This window comes from Corvus kubaryi, unplaced genomic scaffold, assembly GCF_017639235.1.
Source record: "Corvus kubaryi isolate FWS band 111438036 unplaced genomic scaffold, C.kubaryi_AGA036_p1.0 37334, whole genome shotgun sequence".
Classification (NCBI taxonomy): Eukaryota; Metazoa; Chordata; class Aves; order Passeriformes; family Corvidae; genus Corvus; species Corvus kubaryi.
The window spans coordinates 22,041,403-22,065,849 of record NW_024581108.1 but is presented as its reverse complement, the minus strand read 5'-3'; the positions used below and the strand labels follow the sequence as shown (position 1 = coordinate 22,065,849).

Below are 24,447 nucleotides of genomic sequence, written 5' to 3'. Positions count from 1 at the left end.
TTGGCTCTAGAAAGCAGGGGGAGTTTAGGCTGTGAGAGCATCAGTCCCACTCCTGAAGGCATTAAGGATGCTTGGGGCAAGGATTTGCTCGATGCCTGTGTGCAGAGGGGGCTAGGACAGAGGGGAATGGCTTCAAACTGAAAGAGAACAGGGTTAAATCAGATATTAGGAAAAAAAATCTTCCCTGTGAGGGTGGTGAGGCCCTGGCATAGGTTGCCCAGAGAAGCTGTGGCTGCCCCATCCCTGGAAGTGTTCAAGGCCAGGTTGGATGGGGCTTGGAGCAACCTGGGACAGTGGAAGGTGTCCCTGCCCATGGCAGGGGGTTGGAATTGGATGACTTTTAACATCTCTTTGTGGTTTCTTTTCCAGGCATCTTATTGGGAATGACCTATAGGAGAGGGGCTGAGTCTGGTTGTATGGGATTAGGGTCCGCTCATGGGTATTGCTCAGGCTGCCCGTGGCTTCCTGCCTGCCCATCAGCAGCCACCTCTGAGTGCCAGCAGCATCCCAGCTCCATGCAGCAGCTGCCTCTGCTCCAAGGAAAACACCAAGCCCTCCTGAAGAGATAGATGAAATAATAATATTTGATCAGTTATGGAGGGAGAAAGGAAGTCCTGGGGCTCTCATCTCTCTTCTTGCCAAGCTAACCAGCCTTGCTTTTCCTGGGAGACATGCTCTGTAAAAACATGGGCTCAGTGTTTGGACAGATCCTTTCAGTCTGTTCTCCAGGGCAGAAATACCCAGTGATAGGAGAAGTCCTGTTTGCCCTAATTTCACTGGCCTGTCCTTAGGACCCTGAGGCACAGCTCACCATGGAAAGGAGCTGCTTCAGCAGGGAGTATGCGTGAGCTGCAGCAAGGATGCAATGGTTTTGCTGGGCTCTGCTGTCCAGAGATGAAGGAAACACTGTTCCTCTGGGGAAATGTCTGGTTTAAGCACTCCGAGGTCTCTGGCTTCCCTGTGGGGAAGAGCCTGGTGCAGGCTGGGCTGCTGCAGAAGGGTGGGTGTCACCTATGGGGAGACCTAAAAACTGGGGCAAGAATTACTGCTGGACATGGTGGGACTCCTCATCTCTCCTCGGTTTTGCTGGCCCCAGCTGTGAGAAGGGACCTGAGAACACAGTGGGGGGGTTGGAGCTGGATGATCTTTACAGTCTCTTCTTCCCAAACCACTCTAAGATTCTATAAACTTCCACGGATATGGACATCATACGGACACATGGGTGCTGTGGGGACACCCTTGCTGAGGGCAAGTGCCATTCTTTCGCTCACAAAGCAATCTAATCCTGATCTCTCCCTTTCCCACCCCAAGCCCGCCGCGGTGCTGACATTTGTGGTTCAGGGAACCGTGGGTCAGGTCAAGGGCTGCTGGGCAGGCTCAGCCCTGCCCAGGTGAGGCTCTCCCCGCCCCGGGGGCAGACCCAGCCTCAGCCCAGGTGTGTTCAGGACTCGCTCCGCCTCGCCTGGCGTGGCTGCAGGACGGGCACCGGAGCGAGAGCAGCTGTGGGGGACAGGGCAAGGAACATGCTGGGCTGAACCGCTGGAACCGGCCTGGAGCAGCGAGGGATGGAGCTGGTAACTGCTGGGGCTCTGTCTCCTCTGCACCTGGCCTGGGGGAAGGATTTCTGCTTGGTTTTCTGCTGCCGATTCATAGCTTGGGGCTGTTCTCTCCATGGAGTGCCAGGAGCAGTTCATCCTGGGAGTGAGGTGCGCACTCTCATCACTGCTCCTGCTCTGTGTGGAGACCACACAGAGGCTGCTTTGCTGCCCCAAAGCAGGGGCTCCCAGTGCCTGCTTTCTTCTCCTCTCACTCTGACATGAGCTGCAGTTGTGCCTCTTAGTGTAACAAAAACGAGAGTTGGGTTTTACTTATTTATTTGGGTTCTGGCAGAAGCCGGCGGGTTAATGAGTCGATGATATCTGCAGTGCACTCTCGTCAGCCTGCCCGGGGTGCCTGGGCTTGGCTCCAGCAGTCCCACGCCAGGGCAGAGGGCAACACAGATTAAATATTTACCCACCAGAGCTCCCTTGGGAATCGAGATAAAGAATGGAGTAAGCCAGAAAAATTCCAGGAGGGGAACAGGCAGTGCTTCCTCTCAGCTGTCTGGCCTGCCACATCTTGAATGGGGTTTATCTTCCTGTGTTGATTCATTTTAGAGAAGCGACTTCAGGAAACTAATGAGAATTAGTTCAATTTAGTTAGTTAATGGAAAAGAGAAGCTCTGGGGTGACCTTATTGCAGCATTTCAGTACCTGAAGGGGCTACAGGGGAGGTGGAAAGACACGTTTGACAAAGCCATGGAAGGACAGGATAAGACTTCAGACTGAAAGGGGGCAGGGTTAGATCAGATATTAGGAAGAAATTCTTCACTTAGAGGGTGGGGAGGCCCTGGTTGCCCAGAGAAGCTGTGGCTGCCCCATCCCTGGAGGTGTCCAAGGCCAGGTTCATGGGACTCTGAGCAACCTGGTCAGGGGTTGGAATGAGTTGATCTCTAAGGTGCCTTGCAATCCAAGCCATTCTGAGATTCTATAATTCAGATTCCTTTTCGTTAGTCCAAGGTATCAGCACAAACCTCCTGCTGATGCTCCTTCTGAAAGGCACCTTTATCATAGGCTTAAGCTGAGCTTTATTCTGCTTCCTAGACTGATCTTGATGTTGAAGAGCATTTTATTTATAGGGAGAAAATATGGAAAGTTTTGCTGCCCCCTGACTCTGTAATGCTTCTGTCCCCTGACTCCTTAATGCTCACAGCTTTCCGGCCAGTGGAAGTTTGTTTCCTTTTTGCTCTCTTCCCCTCTCATCCTTGCGTGGGCTTTTGCCAAGTGTTTTATTATTCACAGTCAATTATTTGGCCAGATGTAGCTGTAATACATATTGTGAGCTTTTGGCAGCCCTTTAAATTTATTAGTGTATTCTCCCGGCGTGTCAGCTGGTCTGATTTTCAGGGGACCTGAGCCCTCGCTGGGCTCCTGGGACACCGGGACTCCACGTGTGTCCTGCCTGTGACCTGCCCAGCCCTCTGTTTAGGCTGAGCATCTCCCTGAGCCAGCTGAAGGTGTGTGAGTCGAACAGGAGAGCTGCTTGGATGGGTTTGTGGTTTTGAAACAGTCCCAGCTCTGATGGAAAATTATCCCTGCAGACACGGGGAGAACTCGTTGCACTTTGGAGGGTCTGGCTAAGCTCGGCCGTGTGCAAGGAAACAGCATTTGCAGGAGCTTTCTGGGGAGGGATGGATTGCCCAGCTGGGTGTGGGTGTGCAGGAGGTGGCCATGGGATGCGATTTAACCCCATCCACCCCAGCAGTTCCCTGCAGTTGGCTGAGGGCCAGACTTATCCCTCCTTCCCATGAGCATCCCATCAGGCTGCACTTTGGGGGAACGCTGTCCTAGTGAGGGGCACTGAGAGTGCATCGAGCAAGATAATCTCCCACTTAATTAGGCAAATCAGTTGAAGCTGGCATTTCAAGGCAAGAGGAATAGCCATTTGAGGGAGGGAAAGGGAAGCTTGTATCCATCCCTCTGTAATTAATAGTGCCAAACTCGGGATTGTCGCAGCCCATTTCTGCCACGGCCGTGCCAGGGAGAGGCCTGACCAAAAACCCCCGTGTCTGCCTCGCCTGGGGCACACTGAGACAAGCAGGTACTTTTTCCTTTCTCTTTCCTTTGTCTCTGAGGGTGCTGATGAGGAACTCTTTGCTACAATAAGGAAAATCAGCAAGGGGAGGGAAACAGCGCTGAACTCTTCAACTGCTGCTGCAGCATGTGCAGCAGTGATACACTTAATTGCAGCTCCCTGCAATTGCATTAGGGCGCCTCACTGCTTTGTTTCCTGTCCGGCATCGCTGGAGGGATCGGGTGCATGTGGCATTTTTTTTCCTGATTCATCCTCCGTGTGCCTCTGGAAGCTCCCATTCCCGTGGCTCGCCGCTAGATTAGCCTGTCTGGGCAGCTCACACGGCATCAGGCTGCTGACCACTAATATGAAATATAATTGGAGCAATTCAAACCTCTCCCCCAAGGGCTGGTTCTTTACATCATGTACTACCCTGTGAAAGTAATAAAGTCAGTGAAAGGGGTTATTCAAGAGAAATTGTCAGTGTTTAATAAATCGTGCAATTAAATGCAATAAAACCTCAGTATGCTATTCATCTGTTCTGTCTTAACACTTAAGGCTGGGGCTTTTTTCAGAATAACGAAGTTCTGTCCTAGATAATTTTTTCCAATTTCCTCATTAGACAGGTTCTCGTGAAGCCTTGCACTGAACTAAGCTGCCAGAGCAGAGCACCTAATGTAATCATGGCATATAAAAAGTTATAGAGCAGTTCAAGGACTTAAGTAGCTCATAAATTTTTCTTCATACTTTCTCTCTAGTTCAGTTCAGGGCTGAATTTAAGCCACGGCACTGCAGGCAAAAATTGTGGTCCCTTCTCTCCAGCGTGGGATGGTGGGACTCAGGGGAGTGAGGGACTGAAACAAAATGTTCTTTAAGTGCCCTTTTAAGCTGCACTGTCACTGATTAGCTCCCTTTCTTCAGGAACCTGGAGTGTGCTAACTGTGTGGGGGAGGAATTGAGTGTCAGAGCCAGTATCCATCACCTGCATTGGGAGGTGCTCTTGTTGTCTCTGTGTGCTACGTTTGGGTTGCGTGTCCTCTGCTTCCTGGGGTGGAATTAAAGGCAAGGGGAGAAGCATCCAAAGAGCCCTGGGGTCCCTGAGCTGAACCAGCACCATGGAGGAAGAGCATTTGGTCCCCAGGGTCATTAGGAATGCACCATCAAGGAGGATATTTAGTGCGTCTCTTCCCATGGTGGAGTTTTCTCAAGGAGGGTGGAGATGGACTGGACATCTCTGGAGCAGCACTGGCCTCTCCCCTGTTTGGTGCTTGTGTACTGAAAATAAAGTGCAGCTTTCATAGCCAGCAGGTGCATCAACAGCATTGCAGCACCTCTGCCAGGAAGCTCTAACACTGAATTCAGTGTTTGCCAGATCCTCCCGAGGGAAATTCTCCATCACTGGGTGACAGTGGGGAGAAGGAGGCGCTGGCCTCACTGATTCTGCTTGGTTTCCATGCTTTGCTCCTGCATTTCCCCCATTTTCAGCTCTTTTGTCTTCACTAGAAGTGATTTGTGAGCCTTTGGAGGATCCTTTGAAAGAGCGAATTCTCCTCCACTGCTTTTAAATTTTCACCAGGATCGGCACATCCTTGGTGACCAGGGTTGAGTGTGCAGCCCCTTTCTCTCTGAAAACAGTGTGATTGTTTAAATTGCCCATTGCCACCCCTGTAAGCAGCTGTTCTGTGCTCTGCTCTCTCCCCTCACCCAGGAAGAAGCGACTGATTTCAAAGCCCTCCGAGCGAAATTTCAGAATGGCTCCGACTTGGCCCACAAGCTGGGGCAGCCCCACCAGAAACCTCCCACGGAGATCGCCCCCAAGCCCGGCTCTGCAGGGAACACCCCGTCCAGCCCTCTGCCCCTGACTGAGAGAGAGCTGAAAGTATCAAAACCTGCCCACCCCACCTCCCAACCCTCTGTGCCCACCCAGCACAACCCCTTGGCACGGCCTCAAGCCGGGCTGGGTTACAGGGAGCGGATTGGGCACAGCAAAGAGCACAAGGGCAACCCCTCGGAGAAAGGGCTGAGTTCTCCCAAGAGCAGCTCAGAAAAGCCTCTGCTGTCCTGTGGTGCTGACCAGCAAGGATCAAGCCAAACAACTCCAGAGGACCCTTGGCTCCCAGATTCTTTCCAGCATGTCTTACAGATCTGGGAAGAGACTTTATCCCGCAATGAGAAAACAAGTCCAAAGCTCCCAACCCAGCGGGCAGCAAACTCAGCTCCTGCTGCATCAGGCAGTGACAGGATGCGACCTTCTGGAAGGTCCCCTGTGCTGGACTGGTGTGCCCAGAGGAAGGATGCTCTGCATGGCAGTGGGATAGCTCTTCCTCAGGGTCCTGGGAGACACAGGAGCTCTGATGGAGCAGGTGCTGAGGGTGTGGTGGCATCTGCATTCTGCCAGTCGGGTTATCGTGCATCAAGAGAGCCAGCTCAGCACCAGACAGGTATGGTAAGGTGTATTCTTAACACTGAATATAGAAATATGTGAGTATATAGGTGCTCTGGAAGTGCAGGATACAGCAGCTGGAGAGAAAAGCTCCTAAGAGTTGGGACCCTCAAACAAGAGGCCAAACTGGCCCATTGGAATGATCTGTTCTTTCTCTGGGGGTCCTGGAGATAAGAAATGGGTCTCAAACTGCTGCTCAGCTTGGGTAAGGGGTGGATTCCCCATATCCAACAACTTTTTAAAACTCACTCTAAGTAAGTGTCTACATTCTGAGAGTAGGATGAAGACTGAGGACAGGAGACTATCTTAGTTTTGGTGTGCTTTGGTCGTTTGCAATCTCAAGGTAAATGTGACTGCACACAGATGTGAAAGGCTTGACTGGTCTGCAAAGACAGTTTAATTCTAATTAAAATAGCTTAAACCTGAATTCCCCCCACTCTGCACCCTCCCAGCTTTGCAAAAGGTCATATTTAAGATCTGAGAATATATTTCTTAGAGAATCTGGTGCTAGGAAACTCAGAGGCTGTGAAGGTCCCCTTGCTGATGTCACACTGGGTGATGGGGCTCTGAAAACCTTAAGTCTGTGTTTACCCTGGAAAGCCACCTTGCCTGGGCTGAGCACTGCAAACAGCCATGGCCCTAAATCCTGGCGGATTAAAGTGTTATCAGCACAGAAAATTGGGCTGGTATTTTATAATCCAGAGGGAGGGAGCTGTCGAGAGCTGAGAGCCCAACATGGTTCATGTGGTACAAATCTGTAAAAATGGACATTTCCATTTGTTCTGCCATTCTGGTAACGTGGTGAGAGACCCCCTGTGTGATGGGGACGCTGAAATTGGGAGGAGGCAGAGCTGGTTAGAAATGTCAGTGTAACAACTAATGATCCTGCATGGATTTTTGCTTAAATCAGGGCTAATTGCTGCCTGTCCTTGTGCTTCTCTGGAGCAGAACTGGAGCCTCCCTTCTGCCAGCCTGGAGCAGGAAAATGGTCTTACAGCCCTGGAAGCAAGTGGCCAAGAATTAAACCTCTCCCTTCAGCTGAATCCCTGGGTCCTGCCCCTGGGAAGCCTCCAAGACCCCCAAAGTTTGATCTCAGTGCTTTCCAAAGCACCATGCCTTTGGTCCACAGAGGAAATGAAACAAGTAAGAGATACTCAGTCTTTTTTCCCCAGATCTGTTCTGTAGAAAATGAATTAAAATGTGCACTTTATTGACATCTGTGAGGCTGCGATTTCAAGTGCACAGAAAAAAGACGTTGTTACTTGTTTATAGCTTCTTCCTCAAACATTAATAAGAGCCCAGCAGTTCCAGTGGGGCCGATTTTTGCTCTTAATCTGGAAAAGGGGTCTGGTTTTCCAGGCTGGACTCCATCCCATGCTCAGAAACCCGCTTCCCTCCCAACTGCAGCGTGTTGAGAGCAGTTTACAGCTGGCTGTAAAGCAGCAGCAGCTGGCTATGAGCTGAGCTGATCTTTATCACTCCTCTTCAATGGGAAATGCCTTGATTCTGGAGCACACAACTGTGGGAAGGCACAATAAAATTGTTAGAAAATAGTCTGCTAATCCCCCCCACTTCTGTTTTAAATACAACAGAGGACAATGTCATTAAGTGTTCCGGCATCAAGAAATGCAAAAGTTCAGTTTCCCATAATAAAACTCTATTGATGTTGCATAATAGAATATTCTGGACCACTTATTAAGCTGCTAAGTGGTGTTTCTTTATAGATACAGGCTTAATTATAGCCAGATCTTTAGGCACAACTTTTGATGAATTCAAAGGGAGCTGCTTTTCTAAGAAGGGCTCTGCTAAAGTCTCTTTGGCTTTACAGTGCCAGTGCTTATTGGTGTGCCCTGGCTTTGATAAGAACGAGAGGGAAGAAGGGTTTTTCACCGAAACTCTTCTAGCCTAGTTGCCTTTTCTAAATATGTTAATTTGAAGGAGGGAACTAGTTATATTTACATGCCATCATCTCCATGCCCTCCCAGTATTGCTGGGTTATCTGTCTCTAGAAACCTGGGGTTGTTTCCTGGAAACATGAAATAGTGACATATTGACAGAGCCACGGCCCCAGTTTCTGCTAGCAATCCTGTGTCACGCCTGCCTTTGTGTGCAGCCAGGAAGGGCTGTCCCTGTCACACCTCCCACGTGCTCTGTGGGAGCCTGGGCTTGCCTTCCAACACTAACCCTCTGTGTGTTTGTGTGCAGCTGCTGGAGAAGAGGATTACCTGACCCCTGAAAGGTGAGCCTGGGGAGAGGCAAGGTGTGGCTCACAGGTGGCAGGAGCATCTCCATCCCATTTCCCATTCAGCCTGGAGGGAACATCCCGCTCCTGGAGGCAGCAACTTGCTCTGGGGGTTGTTCAAGGAAGTGGAAGTGTACAAGGCCAGGTTGGATGGGGCCCTGAGCAACCTGGTCAAGTGAAAAGTGTCCCTGCTTGTGGGAGAGGGAGGGTTTGGAACTGGATCATCTTTAAGGCTCCCTCCAACCCAACCCACGCTGGGATTCTGTGATTGTGTGGACCTAGATGGGAAGCTCAAAGCTGGTTGGGATGGCCCTCTCCTAATGGAGAAATCTTCATCCCTGTTTCCTCCTGTGAGCTCTTAAAGCCTCATGGAGAGCCATATCCATGTGTCTTTAGGTCTGGTTTAGCTGGTGGGAAGGAGAACACTGGCAGTGCTTTAATTGCACAGTCATCACCCCCTGTGTGGTTTTTGCTTCCTGTTTGCTGTGTACTCAAGGTTTGTGTTTTTAGAAAAGAGATGCTTTTGAGAACTGTTGTTGAAACAAAGCTGTGGCATAACCAGCAGGTGTTGGGGGTTTCTTTGCCAGCAGTAAAGGAGTTTGTACTCCAGCATGATTCTGTGAGCCTGTGTTTGTGCAGCCAACACAACCAGGGCACAGGAGTCACTGCCCTCCCTCACCATCCCAGCCCTTCAGCTGTCTCCACATGCTGAAGTGAGGTTTTTATTGAGTGGTGGTCCAAAATCACTCGAGTTTGTCTGAAAGAGCTCAAAAATCTTGCAGACACAATTCTTTGGTATCCTGGCTTGGCATGAGTGGTTGTGCAGCAGCCTGGGTTTTGTACAACAAGAACAGCAAAAGTGGAGGAAAATACTCATATGCATGTTTTGTTCTACTTGTGTAAAGGGGAAATGGAACAGCTGAACCAAAGCAAAGAGAGGGGAATTCTTAAAATACTTTCTGTGCCCAAACAACTCCTCCAGCTATCGACAGCAAGTTGTTCTTGACATCATGAGGTGCTCCTGACAGTGTGGGCTGATGTTAACTTTTAACCTGTACTTGTCAGAAGAGAACGGGTCAAAAAATAACCTCCTCCAAGCTGTTCTGCACTACAAGAAGCTGTTCTAGCAATGCAATGCAGCAGGATTAGCTGTCTTGCTCCAACACTTGTGATATGGTCTTTACAGTAGGTCACTTGTTAAATATTAACCCTGTGATAACGGAGAAAATGAATTAATTAACTCTGGCATAAAAGCAGAATAACAGCAGTTTGGGGATGGAATTCCCCTCCTCGAAGCCTCACCTGGAATGAGGTTCGGTCTCTAAGAGACCTTGACATAGTTTCATGTGCTGACTAATCTTGAGCTCTGATTGCTTGTTTGGGGATAAACACGCTGTGGGACCAGCCAGGCAGTGTCCCCAGTGCTGGGGGGCTGCAGGGGGCTGGCACAGCCTCTGGTATCAGCACAGCCTCCTGCTTGACTTCAGGGTTGTTTCTTTCTCTGATTTCACTGCTGTCAAAGTGCACCTTGAGCTTCTTGTTCCTTGAGTTCTGGTTTGCCCTTAGTCCTTGCTCTGTCGAGGCCGAGTTGTGACAGTGAGGTGATTCCAGGAAAAACAGACCCTCCCTGGGGTTTTTTACAGACTTCCAGTTCGAAGAAGGAAGTTCCCGCTAGAATTCCTCCTGGTGCTCTTTCTCCACCTTACCCTGTCCCCCCATGTGTGTTACAAGCTGTGTTTTGCACCTTTGCTGCTTCCTGGTACATTCCTAAAATGCCCAAAACTGCTGCTGTGGGCGGAGGGGAACACTCAGGGATTTGCCTGGGTAATTCAGGAATGCTGGGGTTTCCCCCTGTGCATCTCCTCCCAGATGACACTAAAGGGAATTTCTGGAGAAGGAAAGGAAGAAGGAGGATGGGGAGATGGGAACTGGACTGGGGAGCCCAACACTCGAGGCTGCGTGGTGCTGGAGCTGTGGTGCTTTCCCTCCTCCTGTGGCTGGCATGTGCCACTCACAGGGTTGGAATGGAGTGGGTGGCTTGATAAGCCCAGGAGCAGGACCTTTAAACATCCCCTCTGCTATCTCTGCTTTCCCTTTTGTTCCCTTCCACGAGAAGCCACGTGCCAAACAGTGCAGCTGGGAATTGTTATCAAAGTACCTGAGTAGGCCTGAAAAACACCACACTCCGATTTCCTTGGATTTTTTTTTTTTTGTTGTTCTGTTCCTCCTTGAGGGATTGCTGTAGGCAGGAGACTCTAACCCTGATGTGCTTTGAGCCCTCTAAATGCAGCATGGCCTCCCAAAGGACCAGCAGTGGGAGAGTGGAGTCAGGGGGAAGGTTCAGCTGAGCCCTGCATCTGCCACAGGTCTCCTCTCCCTCCGAGGAATTCCTGATTTCACTTTGCTTTTTTTGTAGCCTCACTATCAAAGTGCTTGATTTCCTTGTCCTTAAGATGAATTTTTTCTTTTTTTCATACTACTAAAAGGGACAGGAAAAAGAAAATCTTTTCTCTCTTTTTCATCTTCTCAGTGCTCAACTTGAAGAGTGGAATAATTATGAAGAAACCCCGATGTACCTGAATCAGTCTGGGGACACCACAACCTTGTGTGTCATTGAAGGTACTTTGAAAGTCAGGACTATGAGGTGAATTACATGCTAGCTGGGGAAAAAAAACCCTTTAAAACAGGAAATAATACAGCTTCTTCAAGTTGAGAAAAGCAGCTGCACCGTGGTCTGGGATAACAAGCGTGATTCTCTGTCCTATCCTTCTGTGCAGTGTCAGGATTCTGGGGCACAGACAAAAAGACATTTTGGGGGTGAGATGATGCTTATAGTAAAACTGCAGTGGGGAATATCACAAGACATCACCCATGTAGAAGAGAATAAAAAGAATATAGTGAGGCAAACCTCAGCATCTTCTTGGGAGCAGAAGGACGCAGAGCACAAGACTTTTCCACCTCCATCAATATTTTTTCCCAGTATGATTTTCTCTATGAAAGGTGCCACTGCTCTGCTTTTACATTTTCCAGCGTTGCCTCTTTTGGGGAGGTTATTTCTGCCATGTTGCACTGATTTTCTCTCCCACTGGGAAGGGAGCCAAGCAACTCCCTTGGGGGGAACTGCCACAGCCCTCTGGGATTTCATAGATCCCTGAAAACTCTGGCCAGTCAGGCTTGGTGCTGCAGCTCCCTGCATGTAAACCAATGTTCAAATAGCAAAGGGAGGGACCTGCAGGACATGGTGAATGTCCATGGTGAATGTGTGCCTGGATGCTGAGCATCCCAGCTGAAACTGAGTTTTGCAACTAAAAATGTAGTGACTTTAACATGGACTAAAAATTAATATCTGTTCATAAATATCTTTCCTAGTACCTAAGGCAGAGCCTCAAAAACACAAGGTGAGTGTCTTGAAAACTTTTAATATCTGTATTTCTTACCTTCCAAGAATTTCTCTGTGTGTTCTCTGTGAAGACTCTCAAAAAATAAATAAGAAATTGCAGAGGGGACACAAAGACTAATGAGATTCCCAAAGACACCAGTGGGAAGAGTCAGTTCCCTTGACTTCCACTGCAGAAATGTAAGGAAGTGATAACACCAGCTGGATGTTGGTAGTAGACCAAGTAGATGTTAGGCACAAATATCAAGAATGTGAATTTTTGAAAGACAAACCCAATTAAATGTTCGGGAAATTCCTGGCAAGGGTGAGCTGGTGCTGGTAATCCCTTTGTGAAGATGTAATAGCAAAATTGAGCCAGGCTGCTTGGCATGGCAGCACCCTTGAAGTCCTGGCTCATAAGGGAGAACAAGTTTGGTGGGCACAACTGGAGGGGTTTTCATCCCCTGGTGCAGGGATATCTCTGCTGCAGATCACTCTTTTTGCTTCCCCCTGGCTGCAGAGGTGGCAGTTCCCCTCGGCAGTGGGGATATCCTGCAGGGAAGGCAGGATCCTGCATGGCACAGGGCAGGAATTGCTGAAGCTGGTCCTAGAGAAGCCCTGCTTGGCTGAGCTCAGGGGGCAGCTGGGCTGAGAGCACACATCACCTCGTGCCAGGGGATGTCCAGGTCCTGGCTATCAGTTCTGGCCCTGCTGAAACAGGGGAAACTACTCTTGGTAAAATGTCAAACTCTACTTTCAAGTCCTGGCTTGCAAAGCCATCAAACTGCCTGGGAAATAGCACAGCATTCCAAACATAATTGTCTCTGTGTGATTTGCAGAGAGGTTCTCTGGCTTGGACAGAGTCTCATTTTATGGTAGGCTGGGAAATCTTTATTTAAATTAAAAAAACTTCCACCTCCTCTGCCATCTCTCCAGTCTGAAATAGCTTCCTTGCTGACTAGTAGCTTCATTGGTCCAACCCTAGCACTGTTTCATTATCCCCATGTAGTTTGTCAATATGTGTATGCCCTGTCCTGCAACGTAGATGAAATATCCTTGCCTGATGACTATTCCAAACACAAAATACTTCTGGGCTTTCTAAAGAAATATTTCTTTAAATGCTGGTTGACAGTTGAGGCCTTGTATGAAAGCTTGACTGCTGAGAAAACACAGTGGCTGAAGGCTTTCTTCTTCTTTATTCTAGAAACAGAAGATTTTCCCCTTTGCCAAATCCAGGTAATTTCCTTTCCTCTCTCTCAAACTTCTTCTCGCCCCACAACTGACTCAGGTTAGGAATTGAATATTGCAACACTCAGTAAATAGAAAGAAATATATTTCATATATTTCATGACCAAGAGAGTGTAGATGGTGCTTTTCTATGCCAGCACTCATGGTTGCTAAGATGGTTTTCATTCTAAAGCATATCTGGAGGGGAGATTGTAAAAAAATTACACTGTCTGTTCCTACTGGAACCTGAACTCTTCCAGTGTAAGCAGGGAGAGTTATTTATGAGCCTCTCAAGCTGGGGCACCTGGTTCTAGATCCAAGGCAAGGCAAAGTCCACACTGAATTTCACCCTACAAATGTCACACTCCAAACTCCTTGTGGTGTTTATTCATGGTCACTGTCTGAAGGCTGGGGTTTTTTGATGGGGATTGAAGAGTTACGTGATAAAATGGGGTAATTTTCATGGGAAATGTGATGATGGAACAAAAGTTATCAAGTCCTGCACCCTGCTGCTGTATCTTCTTCCCTAAATCTTGATGCAGTGTGGTGAGAGGCACACCATGTGATCCAGGTGCCACTACAAATGGATCTAATTTGTCCATTCCTGCTATGAGGAAACAATCATATTAGTTTATCTCTCTTCCAAGAATGATTTGCATTATCCCCGAGTGACCACTGGCCTTTAGATTTGGATTTGCCCTTACTTTACTGGTGGTCACTTGGGCATCTCCCTCATCAGAGGGAGAATGGGCTGCCTCCTTGGGCACTGTCATATGGCAGTGTGTTTTTCTGTGGCTTTGCTGAAGTGTCTGCCTGCTGAGATCTCTCTCATTTCTGAACATTTCAGTCCAGAAAGAGCTATAATAGAGGATGAAAAAGAGGGAAAGCCAAGTCATGGAAGAACGAAACTGGAAGTGTACAAAATTTTCCAGGTATTGTATCCTTGAGATTAATTTTAATAATTATTATGGGATGTCTCTCCTCCTTCTGTCCTCCCTCTCTTTGGGAAACAGTCGAAGCTTGAGCCCTTAATCCCAGGGGGTTTTCTGCCTTCTCTTTTGCCTGTTCATCACTCAACTGCTTCAGCCTAAGAAGCTGATGGAGAAGGATGTGAAACTCTTTTAAGTCCACAGATAACCTATATTCTTATGGATACATAGATGTATAATAGAATTATATATTAGGAAGCCATTTCTAAGGGCTGCGTTGACCAAACCAAACGCTTGATCCCAGACAGGTGGAAATGAATACATGTCTGCCACCAGCCAAGCCAAGGGAGATGGCAGAGGTGGGCTGAAGGTTCTGCAAGGGAAGCAGGATGTGACCAGTCCCCAAACTGCGACGTATCCAACCCCACCAGGGCTGGCAAAAGACAGAGCAGAGCTCCGTGAGTATCTCGTTGCGCCGCTGAGTGTTTCCTCCATCCCCAACCCCATCTGCTGCCCAAATATCTCTTCCATATGGGAAAAAACGTTAAATTTGGAGGCAACTCTTGAACCAATTTAGTTAAAGCAGGGCAAAAGGTTGCATGAGCATTTGTATTCTGGTCTGAATCATTTATTTTGGCTGTGCAAATAGCTTCCTAAGTTGGTTAACCATCTGCGTAACTCCGGCCGAGGTGTTTGTTTTTCTAGCAGATTGCCCTTATCCGTGAGAGCTGAAATCCATCTCCTCTGCTCCTTATAATTTATGGAGTCTCAGGAAAGCGGTTGGGGCAGAGCGCACGTGAACAGGATGAGAGCCTGAAGTCTCCCTCTGTTCCTCAGTGAGATGGGTGATGGCTCCTTGCTCCATCTCCTTGTGGTGCCAGGCTGGCTTTGGGCTCCTTCTGCCAGGATACTCTGAGACAGTGACCAGAGCTGCTGATAGGCACCTCAGCTGCACAATTAAACCAAATTACATTCCCTCTGTAAGCACTGTTTTGCAGCTTAAGCTATAAATGTTCATGGGTCCTATTCTGCAAAGGCTCTGCAAGCCTCTGGTGTGATATGGCAGCATTTCAAAGATGAGAGAGAGAAAAGTAGCTCTGTTTTGGGCTCTGTGGACACACCAGGAGTGTGAAGGAGAAAGTGTAAATTGACTGTGACCATGGTTATTTTTATTGGTGTGGTTGTCAGGTATTATTTTTTTTTATTAATATTTTAAATCACCTCATAATAATTTTCTGGTTTGGTTGGTGTCTGTTTCTGTAAAAAATCCTGCTGGTTTGCTTGGCCTTTGAACAGCTGGAGGTAATTTCTGTTGGGACTTTTTTTTTTCAAAGTGCTCCTGGTGACCCTCCTGCTTAAACAGAGAGGCTGATTTGGAGAATTGTTGGGTCCCACCCCTGCCTGCTTTTTTTCTTGGTGGAATTTGAATGTTTTGCAGAAATTTCGGTCTTTAGCTGGACCAGACTGAGATGGCACCTATGTCCAGCAAGACCTACTGCAGGAATCAGAATGGTTTGGGTTTTGGAGGGACCTAAAAGATCCTCTCATTCCACCCCTTGCCATGGGCAGGGACACCTTCCACGATTCCAGGTTGCTCCAAGCCCTGTCCAGCCTGGCCTTGGACACTTCCCATGTTTACTTACCAACACTATCTGCTTTTATTTGTGTGGCTGCATTTCTGTGTTGCTCCAACTCTCTTTCATCAGTTTTAAAGTTTTAACATTGCCACTTAAGAGTTCTCCAGTAATAATCTTTTTCTAACCCAACTCCCAGGCTTGATTCCAGCCCTCAGTGAAATCCAACTTTGGGATACTCATCCTCCTTGGGTCCTTTCCAAGATGTTGATTTACAGGTGTATTCCAAAGGTCTGGTTCATTATTTGGATCTTAACATTTCCACCAACCATGCCAAGCTTTCCCTCCAATCACTTCTCTGGAGATCCAAGAATAACCTCTTGGATGTTTTTAGGTGAGGAAGGTTTGGGTCAGAGCTGCCAAAATTGAGAATATCAATGGACATTTTAATTTTTTTAAACCTAAAATATTTCTATGACTTTTAAAATTTTTAAAGCTAAAAACTTTGAAAATTGTTCACTTTTGTTTCTTGAAGTGTCTCAGAGGAGAGAATTTACTGGACTCCTGGAATGGAAAATATATCTGCAGGCTCTTATTTGTTGTGTTACCCTTAACAGGTGTCCTTGCCCTGAGGGAAGTTCCTCAGAAAAGCTCCAAAAGCAAAGATCCTTTCTCATTTCCAGGGCACAGCGAGGGTGTTGGTGCTCCAAAGCCAGGGGTGGAAGGAACAGCCTTGGACCAAAACCCTTGGCAGTCTCTGCAGGCACCAGAGGACATCTATGATGACGTTGAGGAGTTGCAGGACAGACTGTGAGTGTGGGCCTGGGCTCTTGGAGCGCCTGTGACTATGAAATGTCATTTAAAATGTCATTTAAAATGTCATTTAAAATGTCATTTAAAATGTCTGCTGCAGCAAACCCCCATGTCACACTTGTGTCTTCCAGCAGCCACGGCTCAGATGCCTCAAGTTCCTTCACTTCAGACAGCAGTAAGTGGGGAAGCTCAAACAGGAGCTGCTTTTAATTTGGGCTGGTCCCTGGGAGATGCTGGGAATGGTTTCATTTCGCTGTCAGCATCTACAGTGTCTCCTTCTGGGCGGGTTGCTCTGAATTCCCATTAAAACCAGTGGGGAGTAGTATACATGTCTAGCATGGAACTCATCTGAGCAGCCCTGAAGCCTCTGTGAGAGTAAAATGTAAAAGGTCTGGGTGCAATTTGTCCAGCAAACCTCACCTTATTGCTACTGAATGGGGCTTGTCTTAATGGCATGCCTTGGTTTTAAGTTTCAGGAAACAGCTACGAGGAAACATATGAAGATGTTGAGATTGGGGGTGATAATCCAGCAAAACCAGGGTAAGATGCAATTTCTTAGCCTGTGTTTTGAAATTCTGGCCATGCAGCCTTGATCTCACATGCCAGGTACTGGCTGGAAGCCTTTTTTCTTCCTGACTCAACTGCAGAGAAGTTGTTGCATGGGTGGGTTTCTTCCCTTCCTCCTCCCTCTTTCCCTTCTGGCTGACACTTAGGGAGAAAAAAGTCACTACCAAAATTAAATCCTGAAGCAGTGAGGGGGATCCTTTTTCCTGTAACACCTTCCATCCTCTGGAAGTACTGCCCTTCCAGACCTCTCCCTGCATCAAACACACAGGACAGTCTCACTTGCCTTCTCTTGATTAAAAGTGTTGCTCGGCTGTAGCTGAGAATTGGCACCTTTTTTGAGTGTGCCAAAAGATGTGATGCTCAAGGGACAAATTGTCCCCATAAAACAGGACAAAGTGCTCACATTTGAGATCACAGAAGGCTGGAAAAGAACCTGATGTGCTGTAACTAACTTGCAACCTGCTCTTTTTTATATAGCCTCTCAAGATGTTTGCTTCCACGGGGTGTGTTATAAAACCAATGAGTTTTGCAGCCTCGGGTTTATATGTTGCCTGAGCTTCCCAAATGGATTAAGAGGTGAAACGTGAAGTTTAGTTGGGTTTTGTGTGGTTCCCTACCCTCATGCAGTAAAAAGTTGCCTTTGGAAGGAACAGAGACAGCCCTTGGGGAAGGCATATGTGGCACACAATAGCTTGGAGAGCATCTGGTGGCTCTCTCCTGAGGAGCAGTGTGGGAGGGATAACAAGGTGTTGCTGTACATCTGCTTTTCCCTTACGGATGGGGGGCTTGCACTGGTCTGCATCTGGATCCCAGTCCAGCTTCCATGTGGATGTAGAGCCTGTGTGTGTCAGAGAGGGAGGAAAAAGGGGAAAGCTGAAACCCTGGAGGTGACAGGATGGTTATTAAAAGAAGGAAGTGTCACTTCTCTGCAATTTGTCCGTGGGAGTTGTGTGGTGGGGGTGTACCATCTTCTCCAACCCCGAGGGAGGCGTGTTCCCAGATGGATCATGCACATCCCCACCCCCTGGGAAGCACATCCGTGCCTCTTCTTTGCCCCTCTGCACACGGGTGCAGAGCAGTGGCAGAAATTAAACTCTCCTGCTGATTCACAGAGGAGCAGTGCATCTTGCTGGGGCTGCAGAGGAATTTGAAGACCATTTGGGACCAAATTTACAGGTTTCAGAGGTCAGGGTCTTAATCCCCAAACCAGCCTTCTATTGATCCCACGTGCAGGATTAAGTGTGCTGATACACATAAAGGGTTTTTAATAGTCCTTGTGCAGGGGTAACAACCCCCAGGGGAGGATCTGGGTTGCTTGCAGATACTTTACTAGAAAATTGCTGTGTAGATTTGCATCCCTTCTCAAACTTCAGGAGGAACTGTGTGCCATGGACCATGCTCCTCAAGGGCACACACAACAGAAGTGTGTGATGGAGGGTGGCTCAGAAGGTGCCCCTGATGGCTCCTTTAATGGTCACTGCAACGCTTCTGGGTAATGCTGCCCTTTCCTCAGGGGTTTTCACTCCAAATAAACTTGGATCACCCTCTAGTTGTTGGGGCAGAGGAGAACAAGTTCAATTAACACAGAAAAGTTTGAAGCTAAGCAAGGATTTGATCTTGGACTTAATAATTAAGCACCTTTTGCTGTGCTGGTGCTTATCCCAGTGAGTCTATCATCCATATGATGCTGTTAAGGCTTAAATTCCTCTTCTGAGCTGAGGTCCAGGGTCTGCTGACCTTCCTTTCCCTGCCTCAGGATCTCTGAGGCTGCTTCTGCACCTTGTGTCTCTTTTAATTTAAAACCTGTTTCTCTTTTGGACAGAACAGAAAAACAGAAGAGATTTGGAAACCTGTTTAAGATAGAAAAGTTGAAGCTGAACAATTTCAGGCTCAAGGACAACCTAAGGTAAGAAAATGTTGATGGTCTCACGCCTTCCCTCTTCAAGCCTGAGGACTCTTTCTGGCAATAATTAGAGAGCAGGAGGTTCTAGGAGTAAGGAATACAGCTTTTTTGGGGAAACTTAGGCCAAAAGTACTTCTATCAACTCACTAGGAGCTGCTATGGCATGTGTGGCCAATGGTCCATCTGTGCAGCTTCTCCAGAACCTCTGGCATCAGGAATCTACAGGAGCTGGTCCTACAGCAGTTTCCAGGTTTCCATAGATTTTCTGCTGCCTCTGGTACCTTTCTGATGCCTCAGCATGACACGAGGTGCACAAGGGAATGTAGGAATGTGATACATGCTGCCTTGACCTGTGAGCCAGGATTAGGGTCGGCCTTGCTGATGTGGCACTTGAGGGTTGAGGGGTTTTATTCCAAGTCCCATTCAGAGCCAAGCTGGCAACAGCATCTGCTGAAGAAGTTTGCCAGTGAGTCTTTAGTCTAACAGGGTAGAGGATATTGTATAACTTCCTACAGTGCCTTTTTGGGTACTCTAATATTCAAAACCCTGGATAAGTTTCCAGGGAAATTGCCTTTTCCTCAAGTGTGCAGTAGCTGCCTGCAGAACCCCTCCTCCACTGCTGCCAGTGAGTGCCTCACCCTGTGCACAGTGCCTGAACTCCAGGAAAACGCTGCCTTTTCTTATTTCTTTGGAAAATCCAGGTTAAATATTTCCTCTTTTATGTTAGGGAAGTTTGTTTTCCTTACAAACCTCTTCACAAGAGATGCTCTGCTGTGTCAGTGGCTCCTTTAGATAGAAATGTCACTATAGGGAGCCACCCACCAGGTTTTGTGCCATTCTCCTGTCTCAAAGAACCCTTAAAACTCCTGAAATCATCTTAGACATTGTCACATTTGAATTCCTGGCCAACCCCTGGCACTGCAGATTTACAGGAGGGGATTACTACTGACTACAATTGCCAACTGTCCAGCAACACTCTTGCTGTTGGGAAGGGCAGCAGGAGTTTGGGCTGTTCTTTGGATTCAATGTAGATATTTTCTGCTTGATGAACACATGGCTGTTGCTTCTATCAGGATGGAAATGCCTATTTAGCAAGGGATGTCATTTTGGCACATGCTGTTGGTACCATGGAGCCCATGCACCTCGACCTGTCTCCATCACTGGCAACCTGTTGGGGCTCGTGGCTTTTTGGGCAATGCTGATGTGCAGATCTGTTTCTAAAAGCCTTTTTTCTATCCACAGATTGGTTTCCATTTCAGCACCAAATTTAGGTAAGCACATACCTGTACCTGACTCCAGGGGATTTGTGTGTGTTTGAAAGGGCAAATATTTTGTACAGTCAGCTTGGTGCATCCTGCCTTTCCAAAAATCATGTAATGTGGCAGCAGTAGCTTTGAAGACTTGAGAGAAATTTGTGCTTCACTCAAGCATGAGGGTTTCGCTCATTTTTGGGTGGTTTTGCTTTAAAGAAGAGCATTCCTCCAGCAGATCTGGATATATTCAGGAAGGTAATGTGCAAAGCAGTCCGTGCTGAACCACTGCTCCCAGGCTGGACGTGGTGTGTGAGCCTGTGGCCCTCTGGCAGCTCTCTGTAAAATCTTTATTCCTGCCTGCTGGAGGGTCGAGTTCATCCTTTACATAAATGGGGTGGATACAACCTCAACCTTCAGTGAACATGCCCATGTCCTTGGGATAGGAGGCCTGCCTGGGCTGGCTGCAGTGCAAAGCTGGGGCTTTGCTGCTGCTCCTGCTCCATCTGTGGAGCTGGGTGGCCAAACCCACCCAGAAAACTGCCCATACACCCAACTAACCAGCCCGAGCATCATTCCTTGTGCTGGACCTTTGCTGGGTGTTGGGAGTCCTGAGTCTCCTTTTGCATTTCTTTGTCCCCCTTGGGTCAAGTGATGAGAGCAGCCCAAATTTTCCTCTGCAATACATTATTTGGAGTACCAGGCTCAAAATGACATCTCCTAATGATTTTCTTTCCTGCATTTTGGTTGACAGCAGCTGTCTCCCAGGAGGACAACGTGTACGACGATGTCGATGTGGGGCAGAGAGAGACCAGGTGAGGAGGGTGCCCTGTCCTGGGGTTGTCCTCAGCCCAAGGAGATTTTCCTCTTGGCACAAACCTATGCCTGGTACTGTAACCCACTGAGGGTCATGAGCTGGTTGGGATTCAGTCCTCTGGAGACAATCCAGGTGCCCTCCCTGTGTGTGTTTAATTTGGCAGGATGTTTCCTTGCTGTCACCCATTTAGTGCCAGAGACGTGAAAAGGAGGGAGCGGCTCCCTGAAACACATGAGAAATCAGATCTTTTTCCTAAGGAAGGAAAACTCAGGCTCCCAGACCCGATTATCAGCCTTGTCCTGGCAGGCTCCTTGTCAGAAAAATTACTTTTAATAGGAACAGCATGTCCTGGTGCCTTGCTGCCAGATGATTGCGGTGGCTGCACGTGCTGGTGTAAATCACAGCAAGTGTTTGATTTCAGTGCAGGGTGTGGGGGAGACGGAGAAACAGCCCGGCTCTGTAGGTACATGGGTCTGGGGAGGGGACACGATCTGCTGGGAAAAACCTGAATTCCTGTGTGTCTGTTCCTCTCAGAGGGAAGGATGAGAAGTACAAAGTCCGGATGCCAAAACTTCGGATGGTGAGAGAGTACAAGGACAAAAGGAAAAGCATCGACGATGTGGAAAGGTCTTGATTTCCATTCTGTGTTCCCGTTCTGTCTCACTTTGTGCACGTCTCCTGAGTAGTTTCAGGAGTGGGATGTCCCTGATTGCACAGACATTTTGTGTTGGCTGCTAGTCCAGGGTCCTTTTCCTTTGAAGCCAGATTTCAGGAATCTTTGCAGAAAATATCTCAAGGGTGAAACAAACTCTTGGATCTGAACTGAGCACAAGGGGGGGATACCCAGAGGTCTTATCCTGAAGTCTTGTCATGACTTTCCACTGAGCTGAGACAAAAAACTGTTACTTGCTGTATATTTGGCTCCTTTTTTGCTATTTTAGTAGGTTTAGATTAGATTTTAGGAAGGAATTCCTCCCTGTGAGGGTGGGGAGGCCCTGGCACAGCCTGCCCTAGAGAAGTTGTGGCTGCCTCATCCCTGGAAGTGTCCAAGGCCAGGTTGGGCAGGGCTTGGAGCAACCTGGGCTAGTGGAAGGTGTCCCTGCCCATGGCAGGGGGTGAAACCATTATATGATTCTAAGATTTTATGATTTTGGCAAGAGCCTTGTATTTAAAAGTCTTGATTATTTGGGCTAAAGTCTTGATTATATTGGACTCTTAGTGTGCCATTTGTGCATAAAAGGAAAATTTTTTTTGTTTGTTCGGGGCTTTTTTGTTTGGTTGGTTTTTTGGGGGTTGTTGTTGTTTGGGGGTTTTTGTTTTGTTTTTGGTTTTTTTTGTTACTGGTGCTGCAAAGATTCGCCATGAAGTGGGGGATTTCCTTTCCCTTTCAGATCACAAAAATGTGCATCACAACAACCTTTTTCATGACCCAATACCTTCAAACAAATACAAAACAGAGACCCATTTTTCAGGTTCTCACCACAGAGTTCCTGCATGGGGTTGCTCAAACACCACTGGTTGTGCTGTGCAAAGTCACAGGTATAACTTCACAGACATCAGGGAGTCCAGACAATTCCATCCCTTCCTCGGAGATCACAGGTCCTGCAGGCTGAGACTGCCGAGGAGGAATCTCTTCACACCTTAAGAGTCCCTAATTTCAACTCTTGTTTCGCCTCGTCTTTAATTTTAAGTGCATCAAAATGAGCCAAGGATGAATAATTTATTACAAATGGGTGGGGGTTTTTGGCTTGGTGTTTGTTTCCTGTCTTGGTTTTAAAATGAGTGCTAACAGCTGTAATTTCATGTACCAGAAAGAGTGGCATCCCCATATGCAGGGAATGCCCCATTCCCTTTAAGTGGGTTATAAGAACTTGTTTTCCACTTTACAGTGCCATATAAATGTCTGCTTGGGGGACTTTCTCCTCCATGTGCTAAAAAACCCAAAGAAAATCTGGAGAGCTGTGTCCAACCCCAGTTCCATAAGTGACTCAGGATGAGAGTTATCTGGGGACCCTTTATTTCTGAACATAAATAAAACCAGAAGGAGACAGGCTGCTGGGGGAAAAGCGAATTGTTGACTTCCATAAAAACGGGGCTGATTTGAAACACTCAATAGAGAGTTTATTTGTTCCCACGCTGCTTACAGACCGAAAAAAACCCAAAAATTATCCCAAATGGAGATACAAAATGGCTCAAGTTGTGCCTCACTAAGAAATTCGAGTTGTCTATTCACCCTTTTTTGAGAAATAGGGATGTGAACAGTTTGCTTTCCTCTTCCAAGGGTTCCTTGCAGACGAGGCTGGAATTAGACTTTGGGTTGCAACTCCAGATGTGCCAGGGGTTATTTACATGGAGCTCAGAAGTGTGTGTGTGTGTGTTTATCTCTTCTTGCAGAAATATCTTCCAATTCAAGAAGAGCAGTGAAGAAAAGAGCAAGAAGATGGAAAAAGAAGAGAAGTTATTTAGAGAGACATTTATGGTGCGTGTCCTTCTAGCTGTGTCAGGGGAGGAAAGCAGCTCTGTGGCTTGTTCAAAAGACACATGCTGCAATGTTGTTGGTCCTCAGTAATGCTGGGAAAGTTGTCCCACCGACCTGTTGCCTTCTCCCCTAATCTGGGATTTCCAGAGGAGAAAAGCAGCTCCATGGTTTGCTTAAAAGACAGCTGGTGGAACCTTCTTGGTCCTCAGCTCTGCTGGGAAAGTTGTCCCCTGACCTGTTGCCTTCTCCCCTAATTTGGGATCTTCATCAGAGACGTTGCAGGGGTTTTTCCTCCCTCCTTCTCCCCAAAGCCTCACAACCCATCCTGCAATCTCTCCCTTCCTCCCTCCCCACTGCCCTTACAGAGATTGCCCACAAATAGAGAGCAATTGCTGGTTCCTTCCTGTCCTGCAGTACCATAAGGAGATCCGTGTCCTCGCCACGGCCGCTGCCGCGTGCTCGGTGCCCAGCCAGAGGCGCGCTGACCTCCCGCTCACAGCTGGGGAACAGCTGGATGTGATCGATGCCGTGCAGGGCCACGCCGTGATCTGCCGCAACTCCCAGGGCAGATGTGAGTCTGCAGCCCAGCTTTGGGGGGCAAATCAGCTCCCAAAGCACAGCATGTCCTTCGTGCTCAGCCGCTCTGGCTGCATTTGCTCAGTTTTAACTAATTCCCTTCCTTTTTCCTCTTCCCTCAGATGGGTATGTTCTAGTGGAGCACTTGAACTTCAGGTAAACTCTGATTTTTTTATTTATTATGATGCACATTTTCCTCTCTTTCCTGTGTGGGGATAGCAGGAGAAACCTACTTAAAACTTCTGAAGGCAGGGGGAGTTAATGTCAACAGCCACTATTAAATATTAAATATTAAATAAGTATTTCCAGTCTTGCTCTGCTGCTGTACAAGTTTCCAGTCCAACTGCAGCTAAAAAAAGCCCCATCCAGTCATGACTTGTTGTCATAGGTTAGCAAGCATAGTCCCGGAAGGGACGTCCTTGCTGAGGGGTGCTTACAGTTTCCTCTGGGAACTGATAGAACCTATCAGCTGGCCAGTTTGAATATGGACAATTCTCTAAGCCACTTAAAGTTGTGATCACCTCTGTGATCCACATTTAAGAATAGGCAAACTCCCCCTCCAAGCTCTCTCTCGTTTCCGGCGCTGGGACAAGTGGCTGCAGGCCCCGTGTGGGGGCCAGCGGGCCCGGCCAGGCCCTG

The 24,447-nt window shown here is 47.8% G+C and overlaps 1 protein-coding gene across 4 annotated transcripts in view; it reads left to right on the top strand.

Annotated features, from left to right (window-relative positions):
• Positions 1 to 1,481: 1,481 nt before the first annotated feature.
• FYB2 (FYN binding protein 2) overlaps positions 1,482 to 24,447 on the top strand; it is a 24,500-nt gene continuing 1,534 nt past the window's right edge. Inside the window, exons 1-19 of one of the 4 annotated variants that reach the window (XM_042030785.1) lie at positions 1,482 to 1,574; positions 5,321 to 6,053; positions 7,004 to 7,198; positions 8,261 to 8,294; positions 10,828 to 10,916; positions 11,667 to 11,695; positions 12,878 to 12,909; positions 13,748 to 13,832; positions 14,134 to 14,287; positions 16,087 to 16,213; positions 16,351 to 16,391; positions 16,687 to 16,756; positions 18,606 to 18,689; positions 19,929 to 19,957; positions 20,691 to 20,751; positions 21,288 to 21,380; positions 23,148 to 23,232; positions 23,647 to 23,803; positions 23,931 to 23,964. In XM_042030785.1, coding sequence (XP_041886719.1) covers positions 1,566 to 1,574; positions 5,321 to 6,053; positions 7,004 to 7,198; positions 8,261 to 8,294; positions 10,828 to 10,916; positions 11,667 to 11,695; positions 12,878 to 12,909; positions 13,748 to 13,832; positions 14,134 to 14,287; positions 16,087 to 16,213; positions 16,351 to 16,391; positions 16,687 to 16,756; positions 18,606 to 18,689; positions 19,929 to 19,957; positions 20,691 to 20,751; positions 21,288 to 21,380; positions 23,148 to 23,232; positions 23,647 to 23,803; positions 23,931 to 23,964 — 2,141 coding nt within the window. In that variant the 5' untranslated portion in view covers positions 1,482 to 1,565. Of the gene's footprint in view, positions 1,575 to 5,320; positions 6,054 to 7,003; positions 7,199 to 8,260; positions 8,295 to 10,827; positions 10,917 to 11,666; positions 11,696 to 12,877; positions 12,910 to 13,747; positions 13,833 to 14,133; positions 14,288 to 16,086; positions 16,214 to 16,347; positions 16,392 to 16,686; positions 16,757 to 18,605; positions 18,690 to 19,928; positions 19,958 to 20,690; positions 20,752 to 21,287; positions 21,381 to 23,147; positions 23,233 to 23,597; positions 23,804 to 23,930; positions 23,965 to 24,447 lie in introns of those variants that run through there. The other 3 variants (XM_042030786.1, XM_042030784.1, XM_042030787.1) reach the window with 3 other exon arrangements.